This window comes from Arachis stenosperma, chromosome 2 (genome assembly GCF_014773155.1).
Source record: "Arachis stenosperma cultivar V10309 chromosome 2, arast.V10309.gnm1.PFL2, whole genome shotgun sequence".
Classification (NCBI taxonomy): Eukaryota; Viridiplantae; Streptophyta; class Magnoliopsida; order Fabales; family Fabaceae; genus Arachis; species Arachis stenosperma.
This window is the reverse complement of record NC_080378.1, coordinates 119,827,296-119,844,133: the sequence shown is the minus strand read 5'-3', so window position 1 is coordinate 119,844,133 and position 16,838 is coordinate 119,827,296. Positions and strand designations below refer to the sequence as shown.

General features: G+C 29.0%; 2 protein-coding genes across 2 annotated transcripts; one reads left to right on the top strand and one right to left on the bottom strand.

Moving 5' to 3' along the window:
* Positions 1-631: 631 nt before the first annotated feature.
* LOC130960382 (uncharacterized) lies at positions 632-1,035 on the bottom strand. The gene has a single exon (XM_057885761.1). The coding sequence runs from the start codon at positions 1,032-1,034 to the stop codon at positions 846-848; it is 189 nt and encodes a 62-aa protein (XP_057741744.1). The 5' UTR covers position 1,035; the 3' UTR covers positions 632-845.
* Positions 1,036-1,193: 158 nt separating this feature from the next.
* LOC130960381 (40S ribosomal protein S17-like) lies at positions 1,194-1,864 on the top strand. Its single transcript, XM_057885760.1, has one exon. The coding sequence runs from the start codon at positions 1,300-1,302 to the stop codon at positions 1,729-1,731; it is 432 nt and encodes a 143-aa protein (XP_057741743.1). The 5' UTR covers positions 1,194-1,299; the 3' UTR covers positions 1,732-1,864.
* The last annotated feature ends 14,974 nt before the right edge of the window (positions 1,865-16,838 follow it).

The following is a 16,838-nucleotide window of genomic DNA, read 5'->3' as shown; positions in this document are numbered from 1 at the left end:
TGAGATGACACTTTTAGGAAAATAAGGTAGCGTTTGTTTTGAGGTATTGAGACAGAGATTGAGAAACTGAGATTCAGTATCATATTTGTTAGTTCAGAGACTGGTACTAAAATTTCTGTCTCTGTTTTTAAAATTTTAGTATTTCAGTACCTCTAAAAAGTAGGAACACATGGGACTAAAATTTTTAGAGATGAAGACTGAAATTTTAATAACATTTTATACCTAAAATATCTTTATTTCAATTAATTAATTTCAATTTTATCCTTTGTATAAATTAAATTAGAGTTTTATTCTTGTTTTAATTTTTGTCTCTCACTTTGCACCAAACAGAATACTGAAATTTATTTCAATCTCTCTCAGTCTCATTCTTTCGTCTCTATCTCTCCACCAAACGCTACCTAATAAACATATAATTCAACAAAATTGGGTTGGTCCAATGATTAGCTTACTAGTCTGCTTAAAAAAGTATTAGGAGTTCGAATCCTGCCTTGTGTATGTAGCAACCCATTAGCCCCTTAAATGGAGTTCAGTACGGCGGCATATTAGTTTTTAACCTGTCGGGTTGGGAGATACCGTAGAAACAAAAAAAAACATATAATTCAATAAAAAATAAATAAACATATAACTCCAAGGGAAGGGGATGAAGCCTTCATTCACTATAGGACCTTAAAACTGAAGCTTTCTACACATAATTTATGAACTACAAAAGGCACAACACGATCCGAATTCGTAACCAAAAACTATATTCATTCATAATATTACAGTTTAGCGATAAATATTTATCACAAATTAAACAACTTTCAATTACACGCATGAAACCCTAATTTTCTAACAAGTTGCTGCAATCAATCATCGAGAAACTTCCTGAGAAGCTTCTTGATTTCTTCACTTCGAGCTTTAGCACGAGCCTGCTGTGGGCCTATATTCGCCATTGATAGGTATGCTCCGGCCGCCACCAGCGACGCTCCCGTCACAAACACGGCGGCGCTCGCCACCACTTGCTTCCGCGTCGGTGGGTACGACCACAACACCATTTCATACAGCCTCCCATCCCTTAACAAATTCAAAGTTTTTTAAGTATTTTTCCGAAGAATGAAAATAGGCCCAGTAACTAAACAGTAAGGCCCACAAAATAAAAAGGCCCAGCCCAAAGCCCAATCAAGAAAAATTCCTACAAAACCCTACTTTCGAGTTTCTAATTTCTCCCTGAAACCCTAACAAGTAACAATCCCCTTTCGTATCTTCTTCTTCTTCTCCTCTCCCTAACTCGCTGCACGAACTCACTGAGTGAAACACAGAATGGGGCGAGTTCGCACAAAAACGGTGAAGAAATCCTCGAGGCAAGTGATCGAGAGGTACTACTCGAAAATGACGCTGGATTTTCACACGAACAAGAAGGTTCTAGAAGAAGTAGCGCTAATCCCATCGAAGAGGCTCCGAAACAAGATCGCAGGGTTCTCAACGCACCTGATGAAGAGGATCCAGAAAGGACCGGTTCGTGGAATCTCGCTGAAGCTGCAGGAAGAGGAGAGAGAGAGGCGCATGGATTTCGTTCCAGAAGTTTCCGCCATTAATGTCGATAACATCGAGGTCGATAAGCAGACCATCGATATGCTTGCTGCGTTAGGTATGTCTGATATTCCTGGCGTTGTGCAGGTTGAGCCTACGGCGGTTCAGCAGGTTCCGTTTGGCCGCGGTGGTTTTGCTGGCGGCGCTGGTAGGAGGTTCTGAATTTTGATAATGGTGGTTGTGTCGTTTTCGTTGTTATTTTTGTCGTTTTATTTATGTTCAGACTTTAGAACTTTATATTGTTAAAACTCTTGAATGCGTTTCTTAATGGAATTAATTTTTGTTTTTGGTTAAATTGTTAGTGCTATCAGTGTGTTCTGTATTGCATTGGGAGAGAATATTACAATGCTGCACTATTGCATATTGGTGATTTTAGTAGGTTTTAGCTGAATTTTTATTATATTTACATATTAGAATTATGATTTTATGTTAGAAGGGAATGGTTAAGCAAGTTAGATTAATCTTGGTGCAGTAACGATAAGAATGAGGTTAGTTATTACTTTATTTATTTATTTTTGGGAAACTAGAACATAGTAACTATTTTTGGGCGAAATTCAGGTTCAATTAATTTTGTAACTTCATGCGAAATTGATAGCCGAGAGCATAGATGATTTCTTACTCATGTATGAACATGGCTAATCATGTTAAGTAGTTTTTATGAAGAGTCTTTTTATGCGAAGATGATAATTGAGAATACATGAAACTATATCATCTTTTCACAAGTCACTAGATAAACATAAACTATATCATCTTTTCCTTGCTTGCATGGTTTAAACTTAAAAGCACAAAGATGAATGAAGGGGATTAGTTTCACCAATTAACATGTCTCTTTTAGCCGATACCATAATAGACTAAGAATGTTTGTTTTAACCAAAAAAATAAAGGATATGTTTGGGATGACAAATTACTATTTGCATAATTCATTCAGCTGCATAAACAAAACATAATCAACGAGGACTATACATAATACGCTATACGGTAATTCCTGAAATATCCCGTTTTTTTTATAAAAATTCTCCCCAAGGGTGAAATTGGGCCTCAATGGGATTGAGGCCCAAAAAAAATCCTAAACCTTCATTGTTCCATTTCAATGGTTTTGTGCATAGAAGGTTACAAATCCAAATTGGAGCTTGAAGGTCCAGCAAAAATTGTAGGATTTGCGCACATTATGACATGTATTAATGCCCAAGAATTTTTAAATGTAACAAATATATGATTAATTTGTTGATAATATAATTTCTTACTAATAGTTTAAGCATGCTTGAACCTCTTCATAATATGAAGGTGGTGTACTTTAAGATAAGAGCATATGTAATTTCTAAATAATGAACAAATTAAATTCAGAAATTATGTAAAATTTTCATCTGACTGTACGAGATAAACTATAGTCTGATTGACACTACTGTTTTAGTATTATGTATCATATTTACATAAAATAAAACAAGATCAATGAATATTTACCAGCATGAGGATAAATTGAATAAACCAATAGCTACTATACATATATAGTCAATAAGTGAAAAAATAACACAGTAGTCAATTGAATAAACCAATCTTCCTCAATATGTTGCATTGAATATCTTTGAAGTACATGACAGAATAGTTGGGTTAAAGTACCCAATGGTCTTGGATAAATTTAATATGAAACTTGAAAAATAAGATTGCGTGCACCCCGTATATATATGTGTACATGAACGTAACTTGGGGCAGGTTAGGTAGGTAGAAAGTATGAAAGAATTTGCATGATCCGTAACATTCCATAAAATCATTACACTATACACAGACCAACATGAATTCAAATTTAATAATATAGCGTACTCTCATGGACCTAGAAGCAACCTTAAAGTGCAGTTAATTTTGTAGTCTAAGTTATCTACTATACATAAATTTCATTTTATTTTACTTTTTATTAATTGTTTGAGAAACTAATCTACGTGTCACGTGAAACGGTGGATATATTGGAATCTGGAAAATATTTTGGTGATTATATAGTCACAGTGTTTAATAGTGACAGCATTGAAGGAATTTTCACCGGAAAGTGCAACATTGATTCTACATATGCGGTTCACTTAATAAATAATTTCCAAATATTAATGTTATTATACGAGCAATTTACCCCATTAAACCAAATGCATACTAATATTACCTAAATATTCTAAATCAGAAAATACAACGCTAAAATTTCAAATCACATTTCTATATAAATCGAAGCAAATTCATTCGATTTGCTATCATTTTAACCACATACTTAAATTGAATCCACTTGATTCGATTTTTATTCAGCAACGTTTTTTACCTAATTCGAATCCATTGGATTCGATTTATATAAAAATGTGTTTTGAAACTTTGACGTTGTATTTTCTGATTAGGAACATTCAGGTAATATTGGTATCCATTTGGTTTAATAAGGTGAATTGTCCCTTATTATATTATATGGTTAGTAACCAACTTTTAAATTAGTCGAGTAGTTAGTTTACAACAACCCAATAAGAATTCTGTTTTGTTTAAATTCTGAGATTTAAATTCTGTTTTGTTTTACAACAGCCCAATAAGAATTAACTCGTCATAATCAGATATCTTAAACCCTAAAATATTTTGTTTCCACCATTTTAAAAATATTTTGTTTTTGTAATAAAATTTGAGTTTAATTTTAATGCATTAAAAGTGTAAATCGTTTTATACAGTCTTACAATTATATTTTTTTTTATGACCATTTATGCGGTCGATGTAAAAAGTAATTATTTTTATTAATGTAATATTACGTAATTGGATGTACATATAAAATTATTTTATACGAACAGTATATCAAAATTAAATTTATGAAATTATATTAACAAATTTAAATATCCTAAAATAATGCATTACCTTCTAGAGTTATCTCATCCAAAATAAACACAACCTTAGTAGAAAGCAGCAAAATATATTGAAAAAACTTGAATGGGTGTATTAATAGATTGCAGAGAAGTGTGTATAGTTGGCACATGAATGCATGAGTAGTAGAATTGAAATGCATATACACTTTCTCTCACCAGTCATCTCCATAATTTTTAGAGGCTAATATATAGGCATGCAACTTAATGCTTCCCATGCATTTCAATGAGAGGAGGTTGAGAATTTAATTCAAAGTTTCATCAATAGGGTATTATAATTTATGGTTTCAATCTGCTTGGTCTGTGTAAAAAATATGTTTAGGATGATCAGAATTTCTTTCTTTCTTTCTTCTTAAAAAAATAATAATTATTTTTATGTTATTATTATAGCCCATAGTTTCATTTGGACTCTTTGTGGTAGAATTAATTTTGCATTTGACTATCTCAGGAATAGACCAGGTGACTATTGAGGGCCTAAATTCTTAATAACAAAATAATGATAATATTTCAAGTTTTATACAAAATAATTTTCGCCAGGACAGCATGGTATGTATAATATTAAATATGTCCATGTTAATACCAAAAAAATGTTTCCATTAAAAATACGTAGTAAATTGATTTAAAATATTATTTATTTGTTAACATAAATCTTTAGTTAATATTTAAATTTTGTATCCAAATCTAAATGTATAAATAAATTAGGTAACTAATTTTAAATATTTAATTTTCAATATTAGAAAAATCTAAAAATATTTGTTTTAAATTAAAGTGTAAATAATTAATTAGGGAGTCAATTTTTTTAAGTTAATATCAATCAATTTGGTTCTCATGTATTCTTTAATTTACCTTTTTATATTTTTATTTATCTTCATGCTGATTCTATCGGCATCTCATTTTCAAGAACGGTTGTCTTTTAGTTTATTTTTCTTTAGGTTTTACAGTCCATTGCTAATAAAAAAATCAATCAATTTGGTAAAATTATTTTTTATCTTAAATTTTAAATTCTAAATTTTAATCATAAACTATAAATCCTCCAAAAAAAAATTTAAAATATAATTTTGTAATAAAAAAATTAACTAATAGTGGCTAATAATTAAAAGTTAATTTCATGTACTTATTCAAACGAATTCTCAGTGTTGAACACTGAAGTTTCTCATGTTCTCATCCTGTTGCTTGTGAGTTGTGACTTTAATTTGTATGGTACTATATGAATGTTAATTAATTATACTAATGAATAAATCAGGCAACTACTTCTGTTAATTAATTAAGAGTCACTTCTTTCAAAGTTCCATCTACCAAATTGTTCATTCTCATTAATTATTTTCATTAACAAAGGCATAGAAGGGTAGAAAATTTTCAATGTCTTACATAAATTAAACTCCTTTATGTGGCAAGATGAAGAATAATTCTCCATCTACCAACTCTACAAATGGAAAAAGACGAAAACAAAGTGAGTTGAAAATAAGTATTATTATTCACAAAACAAATTTAGAATTATTAGATTAAAGCCCGCATGTTTGACTTTTGGTGGTCCAATAATATTCTTTTGGCGTTCGTTGACCAAACGTTTTACAGTTTGGTAGGTGAGTACAATGTCTATGCTTATATAGGAAAATATAATTAAGTTAACTACACCAAAATGGGAAATATAATTATGGAGTTGTGTGAAATTCTTAGCCATTACATGGCGTATTTTGATAAATTAGTGATATAATTATTGGTAGAAGGAAGAAAGAAAGATGTTTATATTTGACTTATAACCCTCCGAGTTTTAACCTACATAGCTTGTTCAAACATGTACAAAATTATGGACCTAAATCTAGTTTGAGTAGCAATATCATTATAATCAATATTTCTTTTTAGTTAAATTATATTTTTGTGACAATTATTATTATTATTATTATTATTATTATTATTATTATTATTATTATTATTATTATTATTATTATTATTATTATTATAAAGTTTTATAATGATAAAAAAAATTCATTATTGATCACTAAAATCTTTTAATAATAAATATAAAACAACTAATTTTAATTATTGATAAATATATTAACTGTTATTTTTATTGTTACTGTAGATAAAATAAATTACCGGTTATTTTCATTACAAGAAAAGAGAGTTATTTTAATATTATTTTTTTTAACAGCAATAATTAAATATAAAAATTAATATATATTTTTGACAAATATCACAAATATCAAATTCTCTATATTTTCTTGATGAATAATTTGACCATAGAAAATTACTCCTCAATTTTGACACTAATTTATTTTCAATTTACTCCACTATTCCTCTTCTTCTTTGGGCTCCGTCAATTTTGGCTCTCGGTCATACTACTTATTCTTTATCTTCAAAATTTTAGTTTATTCTTCAGTTTCAATATCTCATCTCATTCTTTGTTAAAAATTTTTGTTAAAAATTTTTTATGATCAATAAGTGTCAAAATAAATAATATTTTTAACGGTTAATAAATATCACAGAAAATATATTCTCAAATTTTTTTAACAAATTATTTTTGACAGCCAATATTTATCAAAATAAAATTTAAATTTTTTCACAATTATTTATAATTAAAAATATTATTTTTGACAATATTTTTATTAATATATTTTTATAGTTAAAATAGTGTCAAAATTTATTTTTTTTTGACAAATTTTAATTTTTTTATATATAAAACTCTAAAAAATAATATATATTGTTGTAGTGTTTTATTAAAAGTTTCTTTGGAGCTACTTGAGTAAGAGATTAACCTCAATATATTTTTCATATATTAATCCTTATTTCATCATATGTTGATGTCTTTTGTTGCATATTATAATGTTAAGATACATGCGGGATAGTATAGAGGCTATTTTATTACACATACATTGGTACAAAGCTAAGGCCTTATCTACAACAATATATACTATATTGTTACATTCAATTAATTAATTATACCAAGTAGCAACTACTATAAAAATTAAAATAAAATTTGAGCAAAAAAATACTTGGAACTTGAGTTCGATTGGTTATCCGTTAGTACATTTTTTTTCAATTACAATTCTTATTAGTCTGCGCATTAAAAATGTAAGGTGAGGTGAGCCAATTTATTGAGTATTTATTTCACGTTTTTTGTTGGTACATATTTATGAGTAGCAATACGTAAACTAACACGGATACTATATATGTGCATAAATGCCAACTTGGTTTGACAAGAACATACACTAATTAAATGGAATATAATAATTATTCTATCTTAGCCTATATCTTGTGGAGAAATTAAAGGGTTGATTCATCATATGAGTTATAAGTTAGGTTTATGTTAAATTAACATCTCATGATTGATTTATACTAGTGATATGTTTCTTGTGAAAAAGGAGAATATGCAATTATATATAACCATGCATTTGATTAAAAATAATGGCCAAATATATAATTAAAGGATAAGAATTTGATACTAATTTTCAAATTCACTAATTTAAAAATTATTTAAATTTGTAATAAATCGGAATAAGTAATTGTACAAATTTTATTAATATTATTATTGTATCAAAATTTGTTCGTCTAGTTGGATGACGAACGGGTCGGATGAACAGGGTGCGTGTAGGATACAGGGGACTTGGATTTGGGGTGTTGGAGCGCGACTGGGCTTCTTGTACTGACGTAAGAGGGTGAGCGAAGTAGCGACGCGACCTCCCAAGTTATTGCGATGAAGTGGAAGGGAGCCACCTGTAAAAGGGACTTCGACGTCCAAGTCAAAATCCGTATAAGGCGACAGTAAAAGTGAGGGATCGGAATAGTGACGTACCGTGGAAGAGGGGTAAGTCCCTCTCCTTATATATTCTGTGTCTAGGGCGGGTCCCATTAGGACAAACCTGCCTTCCAAAAAGTTTTCCATCTCAGTTGTCATGTGCTTTATTGGAGAAGAGAAAATGTCTGGTATTCTCCTCAATTCGAATGTCACGCACCCGCTAAGTCGGCCGCTCGGGCCGAAGCATTGTGCCAGCTGAACCGAATCGGAACAAAATTAAACTTACTAAAAATAATGTATATATAATGTATAGTAATTAAGATGAATAATCTTTTGATTGTGTTTGTTTTTTTAATTTAAAGATGACATTAGGGAGTGAAGAATATCCCAAAGTCCATTCTTGGGGTTTATTATTTAAAGTAAAGAGTTGATTTGAAGAGGCACATGAGGATATTGGTATAGAATGGTTAGGCAATCGCTCTCCACGAATTTAATTCCGTTATATTTTTGTTTCGACACAAAAATTCAATGGCTTTAAAGGTTTAGACAGACACCAATACTATTCCTCTTTCTCTCTGTTTGACTTTCTAACAGTGAGGGGGGCAAAATCTTCAATTTTCTTTAGCGTTCGATCAAGATTACAATAATTAATTTTATAATATAACTCATTTTATCAAATTACTTTTTCATCTTAGTCTATGATAACAATAAAAAAAATTTCACAATTCACAAATTTTATCCACCATAATACATAAATTCAATTCTAATTTTAATTTTTATCATAATAAAAGCTAAAATTATAATAAAATTTATAGACCACAAATTTTTTTTATTATTATCATAGACTAAAATAAAAAAAAAAACTTAATACATCTTGTGTATATCCATTTAAAATATATCGTTTTATTATAATAAATATGTGCTTTAAAATTTCAGGATTTCAATAAATAAGAAGTTATTCATAAATGATAATATATCAAATTAAACATCTTTTATCTCGCAAGAATTTTTTTTAGACTTTAAATTTTAGTATATTTTATGTTGAATTTTTTTTTCCAAAAATAATAATAATAATTATATTAAACTATAGATATTCTACTCATAAAAACTATAATAACTATGTCATAAAATTATTTATTTTAAGAATTTAAATAAATAAAAATTATGTATAATTATATCTCTAACATCAATTAGCAATAGATATTCAATTATAGATACTTCATAATCCACTCTAGTAATCCTCATCAATTTTAAAAGCCTCACATGTTGTTTAATTAAGAGTATAACTATATAGGAGAGATTTTATAAAACACTTGATATGAGAAATGGAATGTACACGTGGTTTCCAATGGAAGACTATTTTGCACTTTTCGTTTTGTACGACGGACCATGCATTCATACACGTACATGTTCATCACTAAATTCACCATGCAAATTCTAGGAACATCTCTACCTACCCTACATTATCCATTTTTTCTCTTTCTTTTTTTTTTATTTTTCCTTCTTTTTCTTTTTTTTTTTCTTTTTAACACGATAAAGAGCTGAATTTTATGGATAAAAACAACAAGTATGAGTCATACTAAGGTGAACAATACTAAAGACTAAGCATGTTTGCAGCATAAAAAATTATATTCGTACACTAAAATTAGTTATTAAAATCAATCATTAATATATTTGTGTATAAATACATATATAATTTAATTTATTTTTAATATATATTTATATTTTAACATATATTTTATACTAATAATTTATTTTAATAGCTAATTTTAATATGCATGTAACATAATCATTACCGGTAATACCATATAATCAAACAAGTGTCTAAGTACCCTAAATATACACACATTATAAGATTCTGGAGTTTTTATATTTACAAATTAAATTACCTCTTTAATTTACTTCCATTTTTTTGTTTCCTTAGTAAAAATCAAAGGGAACAAAATATTAACGACCAATTTTGTTTGTTGTTGTAACTGAAATTTTAAATTTTTTTATCATAGAAGCTCTGAGTAATATCATATTATAAAATTATTTTTTTAAAATGTTTAAATGAATAAAATGAGACCAATGATTATATCTATAATATTCAGAAATTCAAAGATTTTTTTTTTAGAATTTCAATTATTGTGGAGTTGCATGTCAAGATTTTCTAATTATAAATGTTATTTGTTCGGATAATGTTTGAATCTTAGATATTGGACTTGGAATTATATTATGTCTAATTATAGATGAAAATACAGGTACAGTCGATTTCACGTGAAGTTGATAACTGAGAGCCGTTAGATAAAAATTTAGTCAAATCAGTCAAATCATTTAACGACTCTCAATTATCAACTTGACATGAAATCGACTGCACCTGAGTTTTCACCCTAATTATATTACTTCGACTCATATTTTTCTTTTTCTTATTAAGGTCACTTATAAACTGAAATTTATTAAACTGTAACTGATTTTAGTAGTTAAGTTGGGTTAGTCATCATAAGGATTAAATTTTCTTAACATTATTTCTAAACTAAAAGAAAATAAAGATGTAGTCGATCAGTTAAACCAACCTAATAATATACTTTATCTTACAACATTTTAATTAAAGTCTATATTCCTTTCAGTAAAAATTCCCTAGCCTTATTAATATTCCCAAAACTTGAACACCAAAAATTTGTCTTCAATTCATCGCCAAACAATACGTAGTAGTTCAACCAAAAGAAAATGTAACAAAAAATTTTAGATTCAAATTTATATATATCAGTGTGTGGTTGTGTTAGAAATTATCCAAGTGAATATTATTTAATTTTAATGTAATATCCGTGTGAAATAATTTTATATGTACATTTAATCATTTAGTATCACATTATAAAAAATATCTACTATTTTTATTGATTACATGAATGGTCATTCAAAAAAAACGAATATAATTGTATGATTATATAAAATATTTTATACTATTAATATATTAAAATTAAATTTATATATATAATTTTGAATAAAAAATAATATCTATACCATCCTAAATATCACCCTAACTAAGTTATCTCCTAGTTTTAAATAAAATAAAGAATCACTAGCATTTGATATATTGAAAAATATAAATTAAAAAAACTCAGTATATATAAATATATATGTATATATTATTTTATAAAATAAAATAAAAAATAAAATTACTAATTGAATAATTGAGTGGATAACTTTATAAAATATATATGTGCCTTGGACTTGTGAAAGTATATAGCTAATATTTAACAAGACAATAAATACATATTTCAACCACTTATCTCATCAACCTTTGAGTATTTTAAGGTGAATTCATTTATTTTCAAGACAATCAAAGGGAGAAGTTATGACTACTTTTATTTTTTTGGGTTGGAAGCAACCCTATATATATATTCTCATAAATGGATGACCGATATTATTATTAAATATTTTGTACTTATCAAGCAATATTTAAAGAAGGATGGTATAGTAGCATATGCTTCGGGTGGCTCTCATTAAAGCTCCAACTCAATACACATTATTTCAATGCAGCTTTAAATTTAATAAACAAAACCGGACTCATCAGTTTTGCATTGATACTATTATATTCAGTTAATACTCAATTTAATGGCTAAATTTATACCTATATTTTAATTTAATTTTTAAAATTTTAATTATTTTTATTTAATTCTTAAATTTTATAAATATAATTCACATTAATTTTTGAGATAATTTTTGACATACAAACGTTAATATAATATTGATATAAACAATCAAATAGCACGTTAAAACTTGTGAAATGGTATAATTTTAATTTTGACATTCAAATAAATAGTTAAAAAACACCGCCGGCCATATCACTTATTTTGAAAAACAAGTTTCAATAAACATTCTTTACAGATGCCACATTAGAATTTGTGAAATGATGCAGTTTTGATTTTGACGCTTAAATAAGTAGTAAAAAAATAACGCCGTATCACTTATTTTGGGAGAAAAAATTTTAATAAACACTACTTATGAGTGCCAAAATTAAAACGATATCATTTTACATAATCTAACATAGCATCTAGCTATTTCTGTTCTATTTTTTTTTTAAGTTTGATTGGTTATTATTTGTTTTAATAAATTAAAGCAACTTACCCTAGTGGAAGAACGTAAAAAGAATTTAAAAATTGATCATATATTAAAAATTCGGCTTTAAAAGAAATATAATATGTCATTTGGGTCATTTGGCGGTGGTTATAAATCTACCGCTATAATAGAAACACAGTATTTTGACAATTGACATTTTGCTGCGATTAACAACCATCGCCATCTACAAGTAGGCTTAGTTACGTTTGTAGTAGCGGTTAAAACTGTCACTAAAATAACCTGCAGCAAAATATCGACTAACAGTGATTATTTCAGTAGTTATTATTAATCGCCGCTAAAAATTTTACCGCACTTTATCTTTGAGCTGATTGACATCCGCTGCTATTCCACTTCATAATTGTCGCTAACTGCCGGATACAGTGTAATGAAAAATTTACATATACAAAATCGGAACTAAATTAAATATTATATCCTATTATATCCCCTATCTTTATTTAATAGTCCACGAATATTCTGAATAAAAGGCAGAAAACTACGTTTTTTATATATTTTTTATTTATGTATTTGCGTTATTTTCATTCCTGTTAGGAAATTATTTAATTTTCTAACTTATTTGTGGGCAATACATATATCAATTATAATCACAAATGATGCTATTTCAAATTAAATGACTTATATAATGATGATCTCATTTATTGTTATAAATGCTAATTGAATAAGTCATTGTTACTTTTGATTTGGAATTAAATGAGAATAAAACCGGATATTATCTTTTGTTCCTTAGATAATTATCTTTTAGATTTTAGATATATTATCTTTTGGGCTTTAGATACTATTTTATTTGGGCTTAAGGGTTTAATGGGTGCCATGCTCAAATATAAATAGACCTTCAGGGTTTCGGTCCCCAATATACCAAAGCCGCCTTTGTTACTCTTTCCCCATCAAAAGAGTTGCAGTACAGCCTCCTAGGAATACAGAAGGCTTTGGTTGAGGAAGATCGAAAGAACCACAAGATCCAAACTCTTCCGATCGTATGATTCATATTTATGAATTTAGGTACGCTTCCGCACTATAATATTTTTGGTGATTCAATATGGATAATCTGGATTATTAAAATTAATTTATTCCAACAAGTGGTATCAGAGCCATCCATAATTTAATCATCGAAAATATTCGATTTTATTTTATTAGATCAATATATATATGCGTTGTTTACGTTGCATCCGAAATTGTTACACGCTAATTGTTCCCTTTTGTATGTGCATCAATATACGTATATATATTTAATAATAATTAAAAAAAAAAGGCAACGCAAACGGCACTGTATATATAACCTTTCACAGTATAGGATATATAATCACTTTAAAGGTTAACATTTTTTTTATTCTAATACTGTGATTGCAATCTTTATATATATATATATATATATACGTGTATTATCATTATGAATATGTATATATATATTATTGTTTGGATAATACATTAAGGTATATATATATATATATATATATATATATATATATATATATATATATATATATATATATATATATATATATTTTACATGAGAGCGATTTGACAATTAATTTACGTAATAAACAGATGTTTTATTCTAAAGAACATTATTATGATTATTTTGGATTTAATTATGTGTGCTATTAATTTGGTGTAAAGTTAATTGATTATCCTTATAGGATATAAGAATTATTATGTATATGTAACTTATGCGAATATTAATCGATCCAAAAGGAGATTTATATTTGGCCAAGTTATGTATACATATTAATAATATTTAAATAATAGAAAATATTATTTAATTGTTACATAAAGAAACTACTAACAATTTGGATTAGTATACCCATCTATTTTATAAAGATTTGGTTTTGAAATAAATTGATTGAACATTATGCTGCCAAAGTAGCCTCTTTTGTGAAAATTGATTTATTTAAAACATTAGGAATATGGTGATATGTAATTCATGCGAATATTGGTCGGCCCAAAGGAAGGTCTGTATTTGGCCGAATTACATACACATATTGATGGTAAATACATATTTGGGTAACTAATTAAAGAATAAAGTAATACTTATTATTTATGCGAACAATAATCGGCCCAAAGGAAGTTTATTGTTTGGCCAAATAATAAGCATTGCACACTTTTGTTTATTTTCTATTAATTATGCGATCAATAATCGGCCCAAAGGAAGGTTATTGTTTGGCCAATTAATAGAAAATATATGCGGTAATAAATAGGTTGCGAAGTTTAAGTCTCCATGTGCGCATTAAGTCGGTCCAAAGAAAGGCTTAATGTGTGACAGGAATTTTGACAATATTTGATTACTGCAATGAGAGTATCACTTACAGTTAATTTTTCTATCCAAAGATTGAAAATTAATGTTGTACTAGATATCTCAATATGGATTTTTTACCCATTAATTAACTAATATTTACTGCATGTTCTTTTTGTTCTAATCCAGAAACTATGGCTTTAGCTACCAATGTTTCTGCGCAAATTAGCAGTATTCCTATGCTGAATGGTTCAAACTTTAAAGTTTGGAAAGATACCGTGGAGATTGTCTTCGGTTGTATGGATCTAGATATAGCTCTTCGAGAGGAGAAACTCACTTCCACTCCGAAAAATCTCAACAAGGTTAAAATAGAGAAGTGGGAGAGATCCAATCGAATGAGCATTATGATTATAAAACGCTCAATTTCTGAGGCATTTCGGGGCTCAATTACTGAGGATAAAGATGCCAAATAGTTCCTAAAGGATGTTGAAAAATTCTTTACCAAGAATAAAAAGGCGGAGGCAAGTAGTCTTTTGAGCAAACTTGTCTCCATGAGGTATAAAGGTAAAGAAAACATAAGGGAGTACATTATGGAAATGTCTCATCTTGCTTCAAAATTGAAAGCACTAAAATTAGAGTTGTCTGAAGATTTACTCGTGCATTTCATTTTGATTTCCCTTCCTGCACACTTTGGGCAATTCAAAGTGAGTTATAACACTTTGAAGGATACTTGATCCTTAAATAAGCTTATATCTCACTGTGTGCAAGAAGAAGAGAGGCTACAGCAAGATAAGACTGAAAGTGCTCACATGGCTTCATCTTATCAGTATAAAAGAAAGCGTGATACTACTGCGGATGTGCCTTCTCAGCAAAAAAAAAAAAAAAGGCTAAGAAACAAGATCAAGTTTCAACTTGTTTCTTCTGTAAAAAGGTGGGACATATGAAGAAGGATTGTACCAAATATGCCACCTGGCGTGTAAAGAAGGGTATAGTTCTTACTTTCGTTTGTTCTGAGGCTAGTTTAAGTTATGCACCTGTTGATACTTGGTGGGTAGATTCTGCTGCTACTACTCATGTAAGTGTCACTATGCAGGGTTGTCTGTGGAGTCGACTGCCAAGTGATGTTGAAAGATACATCTACGTAGCAGACGGCAATATAGTTGCGGTCAAAGCTATAGAAACCTTTAGATTATGTTCCACGAGTGAATTTTACTTGGATTTATTAGAGACATTTTATGTACTGTCATTTAGACGAAATTTGGTTTCTGTTTCTCGTTTGGACAAATCAGGTTATTTTTGTTCATTCAGAGACAATAAAGTAAGTCTCTTTTACAATTCAAATAATATTTGCTCTGGTCATTTGGTGGATAATCTATATAGGCTTAACTTAAATTCCTATAATAATGAAATACTGCAAACGGGTGCAAAACAAAAACTAAATGAGAATTCGGCATCATTATGGCACAAACTCCTAGGCCACATCTCTAAACAGAGAATTCAGAGGCTCGTGTCAGATGAAATTATCGGACCCCTAAATTTGGCGGACTTTGAAGTCTGCATTGAGTAGTGCATAAAGGGGAAAAGGACAAACGAAAGGAAATTAGGTGCCGAGAGAGCTAAAGATGTCTTAGAACTAATACATACCGATATATGTGGCCCATTCCCTACTGTCTCTTGGAATGGACAACGGTACTTTATTACGTTCATAGATGATTACTCTCGTTACGGGTACCTATATTTAATTCATGAAAAGTCCCAAGCCTTGGATGTTTTCAAGTCTTTCAAAGCTGAAGTTGAACTTCAACTTGAAAAAAAAAAAAATTAAAGCTGTCAAATCTGATCGTGGTGGTGAATACTACGGAAGATATGACGGCTCAGGTGAGCAACGTCCCGGGCCTTTTGCTCTTTTCCTAGAGGAGTGTGGTATTGTTCTGCAATACACTATGCCAGGCAAACCTAGCATGAATGGTGTTGCAGAGCGAAGGAACCGAACTCTTAAGGACATGGTGAGAAGTATGATTAGTCATTCTTCCTTGCCTGAATCACTCTGGGGAGAAGCATTAAAGACCGCAGTATACATCCTTAATAGGGTGCCAAGCAAAGCAGTTAACAAAACCCCATATGAAATTTGGACTGGAAAAAGCCCAGTATAAAGCATCTGCATATTTGGGGATGTCCAGCTGAGGCGCGACCTTATAGGCCGCATGAAAGAAAATTAGACTCAAGGACAATTAGTTGCTACTTTATTGGTTACGCTGAGTGTTCACGGGGTACAACTTTTACAATCCTGCATTAAGATCTATTTTGAAACGGG